This window comes from Daldinia vernicosa, assembly GCF_022497035.1.
Source record: "Daldinia vernicosa strain CBS 139.73 unplaced genomic scaffold F5Y00scaffold_12, whole genome shotgun sequence".
Lineage (NCBI taxonomy): Eukaryota > Fungi > Ascomycota > Sordariomycetes > Xylariales > Hypoxylaceae > Daldinia > Daldinia vernicosa.
In genome coordinates, this window is record NW_025953928.1 from 612,874 (window position 1) to 631,676 (window position 18,803).

At 48.0% G+C, this 18,803-nt stretch overlaps 7 protein-coding genes across 7 annotated transcripts; 1 reads left to right on the forward strand and 6 right to left on the reverse strand.

Moving 5' to 3' along the window:
• Nucleotides 1-321: 321 nt before the first annotated feature.
• On the reverse strand, nt 322-2,559 carry F5Y00DRAFT_231544 (uncharacterized protein). Its single transcript, XM_048007033.1, has 3 exons — nt 2,355-2,559; nt 955-2,262; nt 322-890 (listed from the first exon to the last, which is right to left on the reverse strand). The coding sequence occupies exons 1-3, from the start codon at nt 2,376-2,378 to the stop codon at nt 771-773; spliced, it is 1,452 nt and encodes a 483-aa protein (XP_047866966.1). The 5' UTR covers nt 2,379-2,559; the 3' UTR covers nt 322-770.
• A 145-nt stretch (nt 2,560-2,704) lies between these two features.
• Nucleotides 2,705-3,924, reverse strand: F5Y00DRAFT_231545 (uncharacterized protein). The gene has a single exon (XM_048007034.1). The coding sequence runs from the start codon at nt 3,309-3,311 to the stop codon at nt 3,048-3,050; it is 264 nt and encodes an 87-aa protein (XP_047866967.1). The 5' UTR covers nt 3,312-3,924; the 3' UTR covers nt 2,705-3,047.
• A 684-nt stretch (nt 3,925-4,608) lies between these two features.
• Nucleotides 4,609-5,786, reverse strand: F5Y00DRAFT_251985 (Aldo/keto reductase; the record flags this gene model as incomplete). Its single annotated transcript, XM_048009883.1, has 2 exons — nt 4,609-5,529; nt 5,601-5,786. The coding sequence occupies 2 exons, from the start codon at nt 5,784-5,786 to the stop codon at nt 4,609-4,611; spliced, it is 1,107 nt and encodes a 368-aa protein (XP_047866968.1).
• Nucleotides 5,787-6,190: 404 nt separating this feature from the next.
• Nucleotides 6,191-6,916, reverse strand: F5Y00DRAFT_231548 (uncharacterized protein). The gene is made up of 3 exons (XM_048007035.1): nt 6,675-6,916; nt 6,511-6,599; nt 6,191-6,425 (listed from the first exon to the last, which is right to left on the reverse strand). The coding sequence occupies exons 1-3, from the start codon at nt 6,823-6,825 to the stop codon at nt 6,360-6,362; spliced, it is 306 nt and encodes a 101-aa protein (XP_047866969.1). The 5' UTR covers nt 6,826-6,916; the 3' UTR covers nt 6,191-6,359.
• A 763-nt stretch (nt 6,917-7,679) lies between these two features.
• Nucleotides 7,680-12,686, reverse strand: F5Y00DRAFT_231551 (RNA dependent RNA polymerase-domain-containing protein). The gene is made up of 4 exons (XM_048007036.1): nt 12,304-12,686; nt 10,891-12,244; nt 10,069-10,842; nt 7,680-10,013 (listed from the first exon to the last, which is right to left on the reverse strand). The coding sequence occupies exons 2-4, from the start codon at nt 12,125-12,127 to the stop codon at nt 7,906-7,908; spliced, it is 4,119 nt and encodes a 1,372-aa protein (XP_047866970.1). The 5' UTR covers nt 12,128-12,244; nt 12,304-12,686; the 3' UTR covers nt 7,680-7,905.
• A 581-nt stretch (nt 12,687-13,267) lies between these two features.
• Nucleotides 13,268-16,374, forward strand: F5Y00DRAFT_25126 (fungal-specific transcription factor domain-containing protein). Its single transcript, XM_048009811.1, has 9 exons — nt 13,268-13,489; nt 13,597-13,618; nt 13,693-14,208; nt 14,286-14,573; nt 14,630-14,827; nt 14,879-14,926; nt 14,982-15,857; nt 15,906-16,015; nt 16,082-16,374. The coding sequence occupies exons 1-9, from the start codon at nt 13,393-13,395 to the stop codon at nt 16,165-16,167; spliced, it is 2,241 nt and encodes a 746-aa protein (XP_047866971.1). The 5' UTR covers nt 13,268-13,392; the 3' UTR covers nt 16,168-16,374.
• F5Y00DRAFT_25142 (amidase) lies at nt 15,898-18,625 on the reverse strand. The gene is made up of 4 exons (XM_048009824.1): nt 18,500-18,625; nt 16,996-18,443; nt 16,764-16,907; nt 15,898-16,697 (listed from the first exon to the last, which is right to left on the reverse strand). The coding sequence occupies exons 2-4, from the start codon at nt 18,341-18,343 to the stop codon at nt 16,585-16,587; spliced, it is 1,605 nt and encodes a 534-aa protein (XP_047866972.1). The 5' UTR covers nt 18,344-18,443; nt 18,500-18,625; the 3' UTR covers nt 15,898-16,584.
• Nucleotides 18,626-18,803: the final 178 nt, after the last annotated feature.

The following is an 18,803-nucleotide window of genomic DNA, read 5'->3' on the forward strand; positions in this document are numbered from 1 at the left end:
AACCCCCTGCTACTTGCATACACGACTTTTGTAACGCTGCACATACTGTACGTACAGCGCTATGTATTACGTAGTTGTACCTGACCCCTGTCCTATTTTTATCTTCTCCCTAGTATGTAGACAATTCTCCCATTGGACAACATCTCGATATTCAGGGTCCCCAACCGTCAAAACCACGCAAGCCCTCAGCCCCTAGGTACATATGTACATTGCCGCGCAAGTTCGTCGTCAAAACGGCTCCGTACGTAATCATAGTTATTATTCGTTGGCTATTATGCATTTTCACGCCATTTACAAACTATTGAAGATACTATGTAGCTGCTCCTCTGTAACTTGGATCATTAATCTAAAGATAATCCCGAGTGGGTGTTAACATCTCTGGACCACACTGGTTTAGATACCCTTTCAGTGTTGTGGTAGGTCCTGGTAATATAAAATGCGTCGTACACTAATCTCCAGGCTAAGTCTCGAGTAAACTCAAAGGGGGTTATTAAATCATATAGGGTCGTTCTACTATCCTTAAGAGATATCTCAAAAAGCACCATATGTCAAGACTCAAGAGAGCGAGCAATAGTACATTGCCATCCAAGTGTCTCTATTAAACCACGTTGGTATTCCTAATTAATTCTCCTGCACGCCTACCATTACAGTCGCGATAATCCTAGGGACGTCAATACTTGCAAGTTTTACCTTGAGTTTATCACTTCCTCATGCTTTTTGTCATCAAAAACCTGCCTCGCTGCCGCCAAGATATAGCCAATGCGACATGATTACTCGGGATCGTCCGCATACGACTCCCGTGCTGCTTGTTCTTCCATCTCTTTCAGATGTTTTTGTCCTGCCTCCGTAGTGGCATCTATTATTTGTTCCTCTACGCTCAGGATTCCAGCCTATGCAATCGTTAGTAAGCCATCGTACGTATACTTTAGGTAGACAATGGGTAAAGCATCTTACTTCGCTCAGAAGGGCAACGATTTCCTCAGCATCTTCAACCTTCAATTTGCCCAGCACTTCGTTCACCTTATCCAAACTACCGGACTCTAAGGCTTTTTGCATTTCCGGGGTGAATCCTTCAAAAATTTCACGAGCCTTCTTCTCGCCTTCGTCCTCTCCTTTCTCAGGTGGGATCCTAATCTTGATTTCGGTGCCCGGCTCCACAGCGTGCAATTGGATCTGTTCCACTCCTTCTCCGGATCCACCTTCAGCCTCTCGCTGGGCATTAATTTGAGCCGCACGGTTCTTGATCCTATAGTACGTATCTTGTACATCTTTATAGAAGACGTCCTGCGCTTGGTGACCTTTGGTAGTAATGCGTTTGAAGAAGAGCGCGACGCCGTCCTTGCCTAACGCGCGACAATACTGTAACAGGAGAGCTTGGTGGACGCATTGTCGTGCGAAATCATCCTTCCCTTCCAGCTGGGCATCAAATGCCATGATCAGGATACCGTCTGTTTCCTTCTCGGTTAAGATGTGTGGGTGTGCGCCAATGAAGGAATGACTTTCTCGATAATCAGACGCCTTTATTTTGGCGAACTTTTGAGCGTCAGGCGACGCCGTGATCTCCTTGTCATCGTCGTCTTCCGCGGCTGACGAAGACTTGGACTCCTCCGACTTAGACTGCGAGAAGCCGGGATTTAGAAGCTCCACTTTGGAGTCGTCGGCTTTCTTCGCCCCGGATGCAGAGGGTGTAGACTTGTTGACATGCGAACTATCAAACCCCGTGTGGATGCTATCGCTTGTAATCTTGCGGCTTTCTTCCTTCTCTAGTTCTGCCAACTTGCTTAATAGCTGCTGTTGTAAGTCTTGGACCTTGTTTAGATGTACACCGATTTCTTCTACCATGGCATTGTAACGGTTCTCGGGTTTCTTCTCGTCGAGTTCCTTGTTGACTTGGTCTAGTAAAGTGGCCATCATTTTGGTATATGTAGGTGGCTGCTCCTCTTGCGCGTGGACACCCTCGGGTCGAGCGGGAGGCTTGTCGTCCTCTGGTCTACCGGCGGACTCCATGACAGCTTGGAAAGCGACCTCGGCAGGGTTCCGGGTCTCTGCTTCGGCAGCATGAGCTTTTAGGGCGTTCAAGAGGCTCGATATTCTCTTCAATAATCCATCGTTGACTTGACGTTCGTATTTTAAAGTTTCGATCTGGAGTTTACGTTGCTGTCGCTCCATGTGAATTTGGTTTTGCTTGGCGCGAATGAAGGAGCGTTTGTCGACATTGGGATGGACCTCGATATCGGAGTCGTCGCTGAGCTCCAGAGCGTCCTAAGAGGAGCATATATATTAGCATCATTCGAGGCTCCCAGGCTCCCAGGCTCTCTCGTGAGACACGAGGTAAGATAGCTTCATGTACTTACCCACTTGCTATAATCCACGGGCATTTTGATGGAGATATATTAGGTAGTTAGGTAGTTGGGTATCTAAAAATGTAGGTTCTTCCTGCAATATTCGGTATTCGGGGATTGCAATTTAGAATGGTAGAAAGGTATAAAAGACAAACTCGTAAACAGAAGCTTTGTAAACAAAAGCTCTACTTTCTCCTTTTCGCCTCTTGTATGTAAAGGTGGAATGTTTACCCCGCGATTGGGGATTGGGGATTTAACGATGGGGGGTTTATCGTTATCGAGAATGTTCTTGCAACCTCCATCCACTGTTCAACCTAATTTAGCCCCACCAGTCACTTTACAGAAGTACCTACCGGGTACGTGCTTAGGTACCTAGGTACATCCCTCTTACACTTCTTGCAACTTCACGTAACAATGCCCTTGTTCATTTTTATACTAAAACAACAATCCTTTAGTATTAAAAACTCTCATCACTTTGGATTAACTAGTGTAATAGGTGCAATTAACTTCTAAATGATACATAATGATAAGGTGCCAGCTCCACCTAGAATGATTCGAAAAGCACTGCCGGTGGATAACAAGATGATACTTAATCCTAGGAATAACATACTCCTACAGCCGCATTACGAACCAATCCTATAGGCAGCTTTGCAGCATGGCTAACTTCTTCGCCGGGTTATTCATCCCAGGGACTTTGAACGGCCCTTACATATACGAATGGCGATAAATATACGACCTGAGATCAAAGCTGCCCTCACTTAGATCCCCCTCTAGTTCCGTCGACACGAAAACCCGTCCGTTCTCAATCACTTCACCCTCGTCTGTGGTGATCTCACAGAACTCCATACGATAGGCATCGGTCTCGTATCTGCGGAGCGAGCCCACGTATTCCGGGGACTCGCACTTCCAGCACATGCCCTTCACCTCATTGCCTTCCGAGGGAACCAAAGCGGGAAATTGACCCCACATCTTAACTAAAGGATATCAAGTTAGCGGTTGTTATCGTGTACGAACAGGGGCGATGTTTACTTACTTCTCCAGCCTTTGATAGACGCCGGGATTAGGGTTGGGTTCTTATCATCTAGGCCACATACACGCACCAGAGTGCTCTTGGCCTGGAGAGAGCCGTAGAAAAAGAAGTAGAACGGTTCAAATGTCACGGATGGATGGGTTATCACGAATTTGTTGACTGGATACGAGCGAACAAGCAGCTGTGCAAAGCTTGTGAGGAGAGAGCCAGTTGCTTCAGTACGGAAGCCGCAGAGCTGTACGAACTTTCGGTATAGGGCGTCTCTGTCATTAATTTCGGGGACCGCAGTCTTGTCAGTAGTTGATTTCACGCAAGCCATGATGGATGTTTGTTGTATCTTAATTTCTTGCTGTGAACTTTGTGGGAAATAGTGGTTTAATATGAAGGTAGTGTAGAAAGGGCTTTTTATAAGCTGTGAGGTTGCTGGATATGTAGTGCTTGTATGAGCATTCTATTCGGGATGTCCAATGGTTTATATAGACATCACAGGAAAACTATAGCAAAGAAAGGAAGTATCCTTAAAAACAAGCTTGTTTGGCACATAAAGGGAGGAGCAAAGTGCTCGTTCTTGCGCATAAACATATTGAACCATCCGTGCGTGTGAATGACTAGGTTCAGCAGTCTTGTTTCTAAAAAGTGGTAGGGCAAGGGAAGAAGTTGGAAGGTACCTAGACATCAACATGTCTTTGTCGGCAATCAATTTTTCTATACTACATTTTGGACACCACATATCATGAGGACATTCAACGTCGCATAACAAACCGAAAAGGGCCTTTTTCTGAAAAGCCACCCAAATAATATCATTGATACTATTCAGCTGCTAGCTTAGAACATGCATATGACTAGGTATACAAGTAGATCCAATTTACGACTTACATAGGATAGGGGTGGAGTGCAATCCCACCTTTTAGCAGAGAAGTAATTCGTGCTCTGTTTGATATTTCGTGAAACAGAAAGGACCACTACTAACTAACATGTAAATAGACTAATAAGCTATAGTTATTAGGTACGACTTCCAATGTTTACACGATCCAGGGTAGATATCATCATCAATAATTGTACCAAAAGGGGCTAAGGCGTAAGGACATAGTCACAAGAACTGTCATGGACATATCAAATCATACGCAAAATCTAACAATTCCACGTAAACATAAATGAATGGCCAAAATGAGACCGTGTCTAGGTAGCTTTATATAACTAGCCTTATTTTATCCTTAACACTTTACACATTCTTAATTAAGCATGGCCAGCAATCTGCTTCGGCTGGTACAGCTCCTCCAAGTACTTCTCCTCCTCATCCGTCAGAACATAGCCCCTCGCACCAAGGGCCTCGTCGATCCGAGCTATGCTCGAGAACCCAATGATCGGGCTGGAGACCCTCTTGTTGATCCAGGCAAGGGCTACGTGCGACATCTTCCAGCCCCGCTTGTCGGCAATCTCCTGGACCCGTTTGATGATGGTCAGATCGGGCTCGACGGTCCCGTGCGAACCCGGCATGTGTTCCTTCTCGAGCCTGCTGCGCTCCGTGGAGCCGAAGGCCGCGGGCGGACGGGCGAGGTGGCCGCGGCACAGCGGCGCCCAGGGGATCAGGCCGACGCCGGTGTCGTTGCAGAAGCGGTTCATCTCGCGCTCCTCCTCGCGGTACAGCAGGTTGTAGTGGTTCTGCATCGAGATGAACTTGGTCCAGCCGTTCTTCTCCGCGACGAACTGCATCCGCGCGAAGTTAACCGCCCACATCGAGCTGGCCCCGATATACCGCACCTTGCCCGACCGGACGAGGTCGTCGAGCGCCTTCATGGTCTCTTCGATCGGCGTGTTGGGGTCGAAGCGGTGGATCTGGAGCAGGTCGATGTAGTCGGTATCCAAGCGCTTCAGGGAGGCGTTCACGGCGTTGAAGATGGCAGCGCGGGATAGCCCGAACTGGTTGACGTAGTCCTTGGAGCCGTGGAGGGCTTCTCCGCAGTAGTAATGACGGACGTCAGGAGTTTCGCCCACGGCCCAGAAGCACTTGGTCGCGATGATGACCTTCTCTCGCGGGATGTTGTATTTCTTGAGAGCTTTCCCCACGATAACCTCGCTGACGCCTTGGGAGTAGACGTTAGCTGTGTCCCAGGTATTTAAGCCCCTATCGTAGGCGGCTTTAAGGAGAGGTAGAGCCTGTATTATAATATTAGCAGAGCCATAGATGAGTACCTAAAGTACCCAGTCACTCGTCCAATGTCACTTACATCTGCTTCATCGATAGCCCATGATTGCGCTTCAGTATCACCAAAGCTCATGCACCCGAATATAGGGACTGATATCTTGAGACCACTTGTGCCGAGTCGACGGTATTCGACTTTGGTGTTGTCTAGAGACTCCTTCAAAGATAAAGGAATGGCAGTTAAAGATGGAGAAAGGGTAGAAGTAGACATAGTGAATACGACTAAAGCTCGAGTAGTATAACAAACAGGTCGGGACGTTTTAGTAGATGGTAATTGATGATGGGAAGCAGTTGATGCTCCTTTCAAGTCGATCTTGGGTATTATATATATACTTCTATGATATCAAGGTTACTTTGATATGCTCAAGCTACCCCCCTTTTCTGGCTGAACTCCAAATCATCCCCTGCATTAACCGGCCCTTTGTACGGCATAATTGTAACATAGCGGCGGGGTTAACGCTGATAAGGTGAAGTTATCACCATTCTCCATTAGGGCTTCAAGTGAAGTACCTGCTTAAAGGTCTATGACAGTTATGATAGGTAGGTTTTCATGCCTTATGGATCAGATGTAAAAATTCGATCACACCATCACCAAGTCTATCGGCGTAAAATATGCAAGCTAACAATGTATGGATCATATTTCTTATTACATAGTCTTTACTAACCGGTCCTATCACCTAAATCACATTATGTATCTACGTTTATCTCCGTCTTGCTCTAATTAACCCACAATAAATCCCGATTAGTTGTTATTTAACTCCGGCCCCGTATTAATAACAGGTATTTATCGTGGATCTACTGAAGTTGCGCAGAGATCGATCGTGATATTATTGTACGGGTTCTTGTATCCCTGCATACTGGTTAGTACTAGAACACTTCCGAATACCATTCTTTATACATATAAATATATGCATGTGGGCTGTTTATGAACTTACAATCGACTGACAACATCCCGTGATGTTGTATACGAACAAGTTGCATTCCCAGATCGGATCCGTTGCACCCATTTGATGCGCCGTGACACCTGAAGAATATATTAGCACGTGCGCTCATCTTTCTTCGTAGGGTATAAAATAGCGTCGCGCAATGCGAAACTCACAGTTTGTTCCCACTTGGCCGTCGATGTTCATACAGCACTTCGGGGAATACCCCCACTCCTCTCGAGTATGGCAACTGAAGATTCCTTGCGATGCCGCCAGGTGAGAAAAGAGGGTGGCGGCGAGTAATGTTGCTCCGGACTTGAAATACATGTTTGCGGTATTGCTCTTAGACTCGAAGTTATAAGTTGTTATTAAATATTTTTATTAAATGTTAGATGTAGAGTTGACTGTTGACTGGAATTATGTGATTGATATCCAAATAACATCTTCAACGAGAAACGTAGGTAGCTTATATTTATAGTCGCCATCGACAGTCAATAGACCTGAGCAGCGCCACCGCAACGGACGTTGTTGCTTCCCGTCCCTGCGGGCGCAATTCGCTTGCCCTATGTCACAGGGGAGACGGCCTTAGAATCCCCACACCCGACGGGCGGTGAGATACCTAGGTATACTTGATACGAGGTTCAAGCTGAAGAGCAAAGTCTTGAAGAGTACGACGGTCCAATGATCATCGAGATGAGGTTGTCTTATGATCCACTCCTCCGATGCTGACAGTAAGTTACCGAGCCGGATGGTTGGATCATGATTTGCCATGGCAGCGTCGTTGCCGAACCGAAGATCCTACCAACCTTGTAGTCTGGCTGGCTGGCTACCTACCGTATCTGCCGGTTGTCATGGCACGGTTCACGTTGCGTGGTTTACGGCTGTCACGTAATGCCAGCCAATAGAAATGACGTTCACATAAGGCTCCATCTCGAACGACAAGAAAAAAATACATCAAAAATAACTCGAATAGCTGGAGAATACAGTACTGCATAAGCTTAGAAACTTTACCTGGGGGCATATTGGATCTGCTTAATGGTGGGTTAAGATGGGTTTCGGATAAGACACAACTACGTCTCCGGCGAACGCATCTCGCTCACAGCCACGCCGAGATAATTATTAGCGACGGATATATTTATATACGAGCATGTGCCGCAAAGCACGGAGCCGCCATTAACGAGAACATGCTCACTTACCAACGATTTCTCTAATACCATATGCTATAAAGCTTAAGGTGTCTCAGTGGCGCAGGGCTAAATGTTAGTGAATCGCTCGCATCGAATACAAGAAACAAATAAATCAAAGGGCATCATTCATTCATAAAACGTAACGTAACCAACGGCCAAGAACGACCGGGATGATAACAATCCATAAACGAGACGTGTTGTCCCTAGTCGATGAACTCTCCTAAACCTCCTCATCAGATAAGGACGTAGCCGCCTCTTCGTCGATTGCTTCGTCCTCGACTAGGTTACGGCCGTCGTTTCTAGCCGCCAAGACCCGGGCATATTTGTTATCAGGCCTTGAACCGGCGTACATGTTAGGAGTCATGAGCACCGGCGGGGCGCTTAACTCTTGACTGGTATATGTAGCCTTTAAATACGCTAGTTGCTTGCCCGCGATATACCAGACAAATTTCGGGAATTTGCTGTAGTACATCTTAAAGGCGAATGATGCCTTTAATAGATCCCAACTTGAAAGGCCGATCCTAGCTTGGTCTTCTTGCAGAAGTAGAGATTTGACTGTATCCGACTTAACTTTGTCTGTCGGTTCAATTTCTTGCCATTTGTCATAAATACCGGCAAGCTTGGCGTCCCATTCGCCGCGAGACTTCGGCCATTCTTGGGCAACAGCGTCAATATCCCTCTTGAGCTTTTCCAGAATCCTTTCCCAAGTCAGCTTTTTTATAGCGTCTTTACGCTCGGTGAATGGTCTTTGGAATTTTTCGTAATATTGATAATACCTTACGAGGTCCTTATCAAAATTCTCCGCTTGGCTAAGAGATTCATTGAATTTCTTTAGCTCTCTCTCGACTATAGGCTGACCAACGCCAAATTTCACATAGTCGATTATATGTATAGGCCTGCCTTGAACACTCCAGTTATTCTTCTTGTACTGGGGATCTGGTGGATCGATTTTGCTCAGGGTTTTGCGTAGCCGAGCCCAGTCTTGGTCCGTGAAAACGATGCCTTGCTTGGCCCGGTCTACTAAATTGCTGATAAGCGTGCTTAAGAGGATCGCAGGTTCGTCTTGGACTGAATTTCGGGCGTAGCACAACTTTTCTTTGTAGTTCGTGCACACACCAAGTAGGTTCTGTTCTAAGTTGAATTTAAACGCTCTTAGAAGGAACTCCGAGGTAATATCGTCGGCTGCTACAAGTTCATTATACTTTAGAGTCTCCTTGCGTATGACACCTTGCTCGAATAGGTCCGGGACGTCAGGCATGTCTGCGTTACGAAAGTTGTTCACAATCGTCGGCTCCCAACATACCCAGGCAATGTCCCCGTCATAATCGCCACCGGAGAGCTTCTCAGCAAGGGGTATGTCACCCTTTGTTGAGAAAATGATGACGTCTTTCAACGAGCCTAGCTCGGGTTTGAAAACTGCTTTTACTTTTTGGATATCGCTAGGATAATGTGCAGGTGTACGAGCAACTAGGACGTCAAATCCATGGAGGAAGGTTTCGGAAAACCCGGATTGTTCATCTGTAAATTTGGAGGAGAACCCAAGGTGAACTTCATCTTCCTCTAAAATTCCGAGGAAATCAACAACCATATATGCGTAAGTAGAGCGCCCAACCCTTACATTGAGCCGCTCTTGGAGTTCCTGGCATTTTTCCATCCGTAACTTCCAAGCAATGTCGCTTAGAAACTTCAGTTTAGTGGGGTCAAACCCGCTATCTAGAAGAAAGGCCATTATGTCCTCCCGGCTATTTGGGAGACCGGCCGTGAACGGCACCTGGCAATGCTTTGTACGCTCCGTCCGACGGCTCGACGGCGAGTTTTCATAAACCCAGAGTCTAAACTGGGTAGGGCTCTGCATAGCGGCCTTTTGGGCATCGAGGTCTCTCATGAGGCTGTCTCTCATAAAGTTCCCGACCTGAATCTTCATTTGAGCTGCGTTGATGGCCCGGTCTTCAAGAATAGGCAGGAGCTGTAAATTGAGATTGGCAGATTTAAGCTCTCTGGATTCGTTACGAACTTCGAACGTTCGGTGATCGTCCTCGACGTAATCACAATTCCACTTACGCTGGGACGGAGTTGTTTCTATCCATATCGCATCACTGGTATCGTTGGTATCTCGGAGCCAAACACCTTTTGCACTACCGAATCGGCCTTGAAAAGCTGCTGGTACGTCTTGCAAACCCATCATATCACGCACAGCTCGCGCAAGGCCATGAGACATGAGGGCAATGCCGTCATTCATAACCTTGTTGGCGGGTGATAAGATGTCATTGGGTCGGTGTCGAATCTGATTAGGCTGGAGAATAATAGTCGGATGTGTACGACTTAGACCTAAACGCTCTTAGTACTGTTTTGATGGGGGGCTATGGGTGTTAACTGATCATACCTAGCGCGATACGTGAAAAGAGCTTTAGCACTGGCTGGGTCTGATTATTGGGGGTTTGTAAGAGCCATTCGATAAGATCTCCACGTCCCATCTTGCTATGCATTCCCACTGGCTCACCCTTTGGTGAATAATGCTCTTCCGCTCTTAGACGGCGAAAGTCGTTACCGTCTTCAGCGAAGAGGTATATCCGCTCTTGATGTATCGTTTTAGACTGGGGCCCCAGAGCGTTCTCGTTAGTAATCCTTTTGGGCAAGGCTGATTTGAGATAGAACGAAGCCCACACGCGACTAAGCAGGACGTGCGATCCATTGACTAGCCACTGCTGGATACTCTCTATAGCGGATTCACCGAAGTTTCTTATATCCTGGGAACCTAAAGATGGTATCACAAGTTCAAGGAAACGGTCTGATCCAAATCTACGACTTAGGCGATGGGGGAGATCCAGTTTAAGAGGATTAAGCCTAAGAAGGAATGGAGGTCCGTTCTTTGACGTATTCGCCGTGAGCGAGGCGGTAAGCACAACCACCTGATCCCTGGTACCAAATTTATCATTTAGGGCGGCAGTCCAAGCTTCAGGTCGGGACTTTTCAGGAAAGGACTTGCCCCGAAATACAGGTAAAGATTGAAGCCTCGCCCATAGTGTCCTTTGGTCGGACCATGATGGATCGTATTCAACCCGCAGGTCCTGCACTTGTACTTCACAGTGAAGGGCAATTCGTAAAATTTCCCAGCGAACCACGAATGGCGCACGATCAAAATGATCGGGAAGATGAGCTAGCAAGAGTTAACTACAATTCCATTTCGAGAGGGGGCAATACTTGCCCCAAACATCATGAAGCCGATGCTCAAATTCCTGGCTGCCTCCATATACTATACGTGGTGGCGTATTCCTTATATTTTCATTATTAGGAGAGAGCGGAGACGGAACTCTGGGAGGCGCCGGGTGTTGAATAGCTGCAGGTGGCGAAGCTGGACGTAAAGACGGAGAAGGTTGAGAAGGAGTAATAGAACCTGCAACATCTTGCTCCGAATAGCTGAAGTCGGAATATATCGATGATCTGTCTCTAAGAAGCTCGCTCACATTCTGCTGAAACAGTTGGTGGTGGCGATCGAAAGAGATTTGGAGGGCACGTTCGGTGCTAGAAGACGGCGCCAAGGAATCCGAATCAGACCCGATTACTCGCGATGACGGAAACTTCGCGCTCCCCAAGCTGCTCGCAATTACGGTAGTTTGGGTCTCTTGAGAGACCGGAAGAGGTTGGTCGTCGTCATGATCCGAGAACACTCGAGACGCAAATGTTGACCTACTTGTATCCGCGGTAACGTCTACCCGGTATGGGTCTCTATTTCGACCTAATTTTGAATTACTCGACACTTGGATCGATGATACTTGGCTAGGTACAGGACTAGCTGTGAGTACACGACCCCTATCAAGAGCAGAAAGCACGCTAGGTGGCGGTTCGTCGTCAGGATCACATTCTGTATCAACTTCTGAGGGTGCGCTCCTATTCCTTTTACGGGAAGGACTTCCCCGCCATTCATCAGAATAGCGCTTGGAGCGTCGATCCCTCGTGGGAGACGGAGGCTCATCATAGAATTGATAAGAGATCGAAGGTGCGACGGAAGAGCATCGTGACACGTTCAGTGAGCCAATGTCATCCAAAATTGCCCCGAGCAGCCCCAGCAATTGACAACGCTCAGGCTCAGTAGTTGCCCGAGGGAGTTGGCTGGGGAAAGGGGTAACCCCAGGTTCTGCATGTGGCTTTTTAATCCATTTGCTGTGAATCTCTTTCGCTCCTTGGGCAAACAAGTCCTGTATTACCACATGCTTTCCCTTGAAGTATTGAACTTTAAGGAGCTCATAATATCGTAGTTCTGGATAGTATGGTAAAGATCGTTTCTTCTGCGGAGACAAGTCTGGAGGAGTTCGTCTTAAATTAAGGTTATACGTATTAGAAAATTCGAGAAACCAAATGTCAAACTCAGCAACGTTGAGCCTTTTTTTAGACGGTGTTACTGGGCGTGTAGAGATCGGTTCAAGCCGTGGCTGCGGAGCCATATTACTGCATATACTGCCTTATGACTCGGCAACCCAAACAGACGGGACAAGCTGACAGGATGACGGGATGGGTTCCACGGATGTAACTGAGAGGCTAAAGTGAAGGGCTAGTAGGTACTATGTAGGTCATATTAGCATTTAGGCCAATCAGTGTCGTCCACCATCACACAACTTGCCTACGTACAACACTAGCCGAGACGGTAGCAAACCTAGACGGTAGCGAAGAAGCACAGGCAGCAGGAAAACTGTCAGACTGACAGTGATCCTTACCAAATCCCGAATCTCCACTGCGGAGGATAGTTTCATGTATAACAACCGACTTTGACTCAGTTCAATTGGATGTCGACTACACGACCGATAGGTGTGGGGGCAGCTAAGGATAAATGAGAGTAAGACACATCCAATCGATTGGCAATAAAACGATCGTGATAACGAGAGTGTTAGTAAGGATGTTCTAGTGAATGTTCTAGGGACGCAAAATCGAGCCAAAAAGGTCTAGGGAAACTTGGAAAAGTTTAAGGACGCACGTTTTTGGTGTTGGATAAGTAATCCCTTCAGCTGCCCTTGCCAAAAGAGAAAGTGGGATGTGGGAGGTAAACTGCTTAGGTCTTGAATTCAAGGTTGTGGGATGGCCCGAGCTCTTCGAGTGGATACCCAATTTGTTTGCTCTGTCCCAGCCTAGTGTAGGTAAGCGCGGGGAACTGCGGGGTCTTCCATGAATAGTGTATGTACAGCTGTAATGGGCTGCAAACGGGCTGCAACGGCCATTCAGCCATTCTGGCAGACTCGGAAAGTTCGGAGTGTTTAGAAGTCTTGGCAGGCTAAGGCACTTCTAAAATTCGCAAATCGCAAAGATTATTCTAACGACTTTTGCCCCGCTCCGTCAAAACGGCGGTCCAGAGGATCTTCGGTCTTCGGTATTTTTCTTGTCTTATTGTTCCTTCGATTTACGATCATCATCGCGTAAGGCTGTCCGACCCTGCCAACCCGCCAACCTGCCAACCTGCTTAACATTACCTTTTAATCATTCTGCGCTAACTACCTACGTATCCCTGATCGGCTACTATAACCGAATTGTACCTATTTTCTATTCGTCTATTGGTAGCCTTGGCTTTTTTTTCGGGGCGAAGTGGAAAGCTACCAGTTCCAAACCAAAACCCGAAGAAGTTCCAACCAAGTCCAAATCCAAGTCCAAGCCTTAGGTAGCTTGAGCCTTTGCGTGGCGGGGTCCTTGTCTCATAGGTAGACAATCAGAATCATCGCTCATGTCATCAGATCAAGACATCAATCAGGTCCCTATTCAGGACCTGACCCCAGAACAAGCTAGTCACATTATCCACTCTCATCGCAAAGTACGATATGGTATGTTCAATCATTCCGCACTTGGTTTTTCGCTGTATCGGGCCATATCTGCAGTATCTATCACTGCAGAACCTATACATTCACGTTGGCTTACAAGCACTTTCTAGGTACGGCATGTTGGCCATGCAGGTGTGTTACGACTAAATAACTCGATCTATCCTCGTTGTATTATAGGTGAACATCTAAACTAAATATCTACTTAGGCAGCGGAAGGTGAAATGCGACAACAAGCAACCCTGTGAAAATTGTGTCAAGAGGGAGCACCCACAGCTATGCTCCTACAAACCCAATCGTTCGAGCGCCTCTAAGCAGGCCTCCATGTCGGTCGAGGGTAGCCAGGGAAGAAAAAGACCTCATTCTCCCGTCGATAGTATCAACAATGACCAGGGCAGTGATCATCAGCCTGAGGGTTGGGCTCAAGCTATAGGTGTGCTCTATCAAATATCCAAGGCATCTAAATGCGCTGACTGGCATATGTCGGAAGATGAACCCGAGCCTGTAGAGATGACACGCTACGTTGGCCAAAATAGTATTCCTGCGTTATTGCGAGACCAGCCGTCCCCAATAGATACTAAAGATGGGGTTGACATTCGTCGTGATATGCGCCCAATCCTCGGGCTCGACAACTCTGCGCCGTTCCCGCTAATGTCCTTGAAGCACCTTGACCGACTGACACAAGACATATTCTCCGAGCTTCCTTCAGATCGAGAAGTAATGATGTAAGTAGTCAAGATAAAATACTGGCTAGATTATTACCAGCTCTCGGAAATAGTATGCTAATGCACCAATGATATAGTCTTTTTAGAGCTTATAAAGAGATTGCGCACCCATTCTGGGGATTTGTCATTGACATCGACGATTTAGAATCTCGCATTATGATATATCTCGAAGAACGAGCTAAAAATGCTAGGGAGCATAGCAGATCAAGCCGGCGTGTCTCCGCATCGTGGCTAGCCATCCTCTTTTCCGTAATGGCCGTCGGTTCGCAATACCGCGATTCGCCATACCATATCCGGACGCGAGATGCCCAGAGATACGTTCAGATATCGTTCCACTTCCTTAGACTCGGGAATTTTTTATTACGGTATGCCAGCAATCAGCTAAACATACTCATATTTGATCTAACCGTCTTTAAAATAGACCCAACCTAGATTCTATCCAAGCGCTCCTGCTGACGGGGTTCTGTCTTCTAAATGACATGAAAGCCGAGGCTTCGTGGGCCTTGATCGGGATGACATGCCGATTAGCACAATCGCTTGGTCTTCACCGGGCTGTTGCACAAGACGAGTCCAGTTCGGCCGAGTTATCGTCAAAAACATACGCGCGAAGAAAGTTATGGTAGGAATAATCCAAGTGCTCGTCTAGTCTAGCCACTAATATATAATCTAGGTGGACCTGTGTATGGCATGATACGTTAACATCGTTGTCTTTCGACCGGTAATAAACCCCAACCCGCTATAGTCCAAACCGCGGTCGCTTATGATTATTACAGCCCCAACATGACCAATATTCAATGCTGTCCGATTCCGTTGTCGCCTAGCTCTAACATAGAGGGGCTGTCCTATCTTGAAGCGATGTATACCTTGTGCCAATTAATCTCGCAGCAACTCAACCCAGACGCTACCGCCGACTACTCGTACGAAACGATCCTCGAAAATTGCCGAGCTATCGAATCCATTCGAGAAAGAGTTTTCCCCCAGTTACGCAGCAAAGAAGCATGCAAGAGTGTGGTTGATAAATTACAGCACTACGCCATACGTTTGCACACTGCTTTCGTGGTATCTGTGTGTTGCCGCCCGGCTCTCCGTCGAGATTGTACGAGGCTAGAGGCTGTCGAGAAAAAGGCGCTGGCCGATAAATGCAAGGATAATCTAACCGAGACGGTGCGAATGTTTTTATCGATGCACCAATTATCCTTCATCCCGACTCGAAGTTGGGCATTCACCTATCACGGACTTTCTTCCGCCGTTCTCCTCGGCATATTATGTGAGACGAAGCAGGATCCCGAAGTTCGTCGGCTCCAGGGAGATCTGATCTCAGCTCTATCGGCTGCGGCGGCAAAGGAACAGAAAAGCCCTACCCCGGAGCACATTCCTAAGATTGACAGGGATATTGAGCTATCAGGCCCCCTATCGAGAGCTTTGGCGGCGCTGAAGAACATATACGACTATGGATCTCTACACGGAGCATCGGGCATCAAGAGCGAGAGCGCGTCTGGGGCTCGCACACCAACTGGAGCAGCAATTCCCCAGGGGCTTCAAAATATGAATCAACAGTTTCGCTTACAGCCCGGATTCGATAGACACCAAGACGCAGCTCTTGCTATGGCAGAGCTGCAGAATGGAAACAACATGCCGGATTTTTCAACGTGAGTTGTTTGTGGCTTTCGCTAAACAAGTTACTTACTAATTAGTAGGACGATGCCGTATCAAACGTCAATCCCACAACAGGTTGGAATGCCAGGCATGGACCAACTAGATCCTACGTCACTGGCGCCCATGGACCTTTATGATTCAATTTTCTGGGGTAAGTAGTCAAATCTATTATCCCCTCCTTCATAGGTTACCTAATTACCCTCTACAGAATCACCAGATCCCTTTTATACCGAAGCCAATATGAATTTCGACTTCCTCCCACAAGCTCCCCCCGGACAATCGCAACAACAATTCTACTTTTAGGTTTATATGGTGAGTCATGGCGACCAGTAGCTGGATTATCAGACGATTTATGTGCTATATTATCATATCTATATTCTTTCACGTCGACGACGTTGGCTTTTGAACCTGGTATTATGGTTCACAAAAGTCTGTCTTGATCATGGCTTAGCGAGGGAACTCTATTGGTGCCTATCGGAGTTTTGTTGGATCTCATGACCAGGATCAACGGATATTTACTGGTCTCTTGCTTGTAAACATGTTCATATTATGGCCTCAGATATCCTTCTTTACCTAGGTATCTATATCTATTGCCATTTCGGAATCAATCGCCAGGTACAAATTTGTTAGTTACCGCTTGGACAAACGATATTAGCTTATTTTATCTTTGCCATGTTGGCTTTGATCTAGATAGATATATCCTCGGGCCAGATCTAATGTCTATGATAATACGTCTAGTACAACCTTACACATCTCTACACACTTTTCTTCCTCCAATCTCTGTGCTACTAGCTGCAAGCTTACGGGCATTCCGTGCACTGCTTCGGGGTTATCTACTTAATAGTCAATAATGTGGCCCATTTGAAAAGTAGTCGGGGGTTACGAATATCAGTACTTACATTCGGCCTGGGTGAGTTTGTCTAAAGCCGAAAGGGGTTTATATGTATCGTCAAGCGCAATATCCACAGACTTATCGACAATGACGCACGTAGGGAAGGATATGCAGGAATAATCTAACACGTTGTAGACGCCGGTGTAGCCAACTAAATAGACAGTAAGCTCTCTCCATCATTACTCTGAATAGAAACGAGTAGCCGCCTAGTCCTTTTCGAGGAGATTTAGAGGACTTACCATGTCCGAACTTGCCGTGCTCAACAGTGCTATACGGCGTCGTAGGACACAGGATCGCATCGATGCCTGCGCTCAGCCACCGATCAAGGTACCGCTTCTGAAACTCCTGACGCTCGAGATGCAGCTCCCAGTACTCGAGCCCGCCTAGCTCCCGCGCGCTGGCATACATGGCCATTTCAGGCCGTATCGGCTCCCCCGTCCTCTCCAGCTCCCGCTTGATCGCCTTGCCACCGTCCGCAAAAAACATGCGGCCTAGCAGCTTCGTGCCTTGCGCCTGGTCCTCCGGCGACCACTCCACCACCTCGTGGCCAGCCGCCTCGAGCTTCGCCACCGCGTGCCGCAGCGCCCGCGTCACGGGCGGCGTGGGCAGAACAATGCCGTCGTGCCACATGACGCCGAGTTTCAGCTTCCGCGGCAGCGACACGGCTCGCCAGGGGATGGGCAGGCACCGCGGGTCGAAGCGCCAGGGCTCGGCGTCGACGACGGTTCTGGAGTAGAACTCGAGGTCGGCGAGGGTGCGCGTCAGGGGGCCGTTGACGGACTGCACGGCCTCTTGGCCCGGCAGGCCGGAGCGGCAGCGCAGCGTCGGGAACCGGCCGAAACTGGGCCGCAGCGTGAATATCCCCGTGCAGGCGGCGGGGATGCGCAGCGAGCCGCCTATGTCGGTGCCGACGCCCAGGGGGCTCCCCTTGAAGGCGACGAGCGCGCTCTCGCCGCCGGAGCTGCCGCCGCTCGTCAGCTTGCGGTTGCGCGGGTGGACGGTGCGGCCGAAGACGTTGTTGACGGACTCGGCGATCATCATGGCCGTGGGCACGTTCGTCTTGACGTAGAAGACGGCGCCGGCCTCGCGGAGGAGGTCGGCTAGCACGGCGTCGTATTTGGCCGGGTCGCCGATGTGCGATGCGAAGCCGACGGTTGCGTCTAGGCCGACCAGGTTGAAGTTATCCTTGAGCGAGACGGGTAGGCCGTGTAGAGGCCCGATGGGCTTGCCCGTCTGCGCGAGGTGCTCGTCTAGTTTTTTAGCCGTATCGAGAGCACGGCCGAAGCATGTTTCGGAAAGGCAGTTGATCAGCTGGTGCGCTGCAGCGGCACGCTTGCAGAAAGCACGCGTGACGGCTTCGGATGTCAGCTCCCCGGATGCGAGTTTCGGCAGAAGTTGTAAGGCGGTCTGGTTCGTGATGGACAGCTCGTCGGCTGTGAACCATCCCGATGCCTCGGGGAAGCCGGTAACGTCGTCCTGGTCGGCGGGCGGCAGGAGATGGCTCGGGATGCGCCACTCTTGGGGTATGGAGTTGGCCAGGTCCCGGCGTTTCTTGGCGGCGAGTTCTTCCCATTTTCCCTTGGACATGTTTGCTGTTGCGATCTTGTGTGTACTCTATAATGTTCCCCCTCTGGCCTTCTATAGGACGGACGTCTAGTATAATGAAATGATATAAAAGTCTAGATACCTAGCATTAATTAGTTGGTGTAAGTGGTCTAGAACTTCACGGGGTACATAACCTACCTTATTATGGACAACGCGAATTCTAGCATATAATAACTAAGTGACTGTCTAAGAGCAATTGTTCGATGGTGATTTACCCATTATATATAACATAATGTACTTATATCTTCAACATTATACATTATATTAGGTAGTTATAATATGGTAAAAGTTGGAAAGATAGGCCCATAGGGTGCCGTTCAACTCGATTCCCCCCTCGAACGCATCCGATATCGTTGCCAGTTGGTATTGTTACTTAACTCCGCCTGCACTAATAGTCTAATACGACCCGAACTGGAATCCGTCTTCTCCGCTTATGAGGTTT

Excerpts from the sequence above, each read along its gene's own strand:
- F5Y00DRAFT_25142 (XM_048009824.1), bottom strand. The coding sequence starts at position 18,343 with ATGTCCAAGGGAAAATGGGAAGAACTCGCCGCCAAGAAACGCCGGGAC. Across the intron at positions 16,908-16,995 it reads GCACGGCAAGTTCGGACATG|TTGGCTACACCGGCGTCTAC; the intron begins GTAAGTCCTCTA and ends CTGTCTATTTAG. Across the intron at positions 16,698-16,763 it reads CAAACTCACCCAGGCCGAAT|ATAACCCCGAAGCAGTGCAC; the intron begins GTAAGTACTGAT and ends ACTATTAAGTAG.
- F5Y00DRAFT_231544 (XM_048007033.1), bottom strand. The coding sequence starts at position 2,378 with ATGCCCGTGGATTATAGCAAGTGG. Across the intron at positions 2,263-2,354 it reads CCGTGGATTATAGCAAGTGG|GACGCTCTGGAGCTCAGCGA; the intron begins GTAAGTACATGA and ends TGCTCCTCTTAG. Across the intron at positions 891-954 it reads TCGTTGCCCTTCTGAGCGAA|GCTGGAATCCTGAGCGTAGA; the intron begins GTAAGATGCTTT and ends ACGATTGCATAG.
- F5Y00DRAFT_231545 (XM_048007034.1), bottom strand. The coding sequence starts at position 3,311 with ATGTGGGGTCAATTTCCCGCTTTGGTTCCCTCGGAAGGCAATGAGGTG.
- F5Y00DRAFT_231548 (XM_048007035.1), bottom strand. The coding sequence starts at position 6,825 with ATGTATTTCAAGTCCGGAGCAACATTACTCGCCGCCACCCTCTTTTCT. Across the intron at positions 6,600-6,674 it reads CGGCCAAGTGGGAACAAACT|GTGTCACGGCGCATCAAATG; the intron begins GTGAGTTTCGCA and ends TATATTCTTCAG. Across the intron at positions 6,426-6,510 it reads CGGGATGTTGTCAGTCGATT|GGATACAAGAACCCGTACAA; the intron begins GTAAGTTCATAA and ends ACCAGTATGCAG.
- F5Y00DRAFT_231551 (XM_048007036.1), bottom strand. The coding sequence starts at position 12,127 with ATGGCTCCGCAGCCACGGCTTGAACCGATCTCTACACGCCCAGTAACA. Across the intron at positions 10,843-10,890 it reads TCGGCTTCATGATGTTTGGG|CTCATCTTCCCGATCATTTT; the intron begins GCAAGTATTGCC and ends AACTCTTGCTAG. Across the intron at positions 10,014-10,068 it reads CTTTTCACGTATCGCGCTAG|GTCTAAGTCGTACACATCCG; the intron begins GTATGATCAGTT and ends AAGAGCGTTTAG.
- F5Y00DRAFT_25126 (XM_048009811.1), top strand. The coding sequence starts at position 13,393 with ATGTCATCAGATCAAGACATCAATCAGGTCCCTATTCAGGACCTGACC. Across the intron at positions 14,209-14,285 it reads TCAGATCGAGAAGTAATGAT|TCTTTTTAGAGCTTATAAAG; the intron begins GTAAGTAGTCAA and ends CCAATGATATAG. Across the intron at positions 16,016-16,081 it reads TTATGATTCAATTTTCTGGG|ATCCCTTTTATACCGAAGCC; the intron begins GTAAGTAGTCAA and ends CAGAATCACCAG.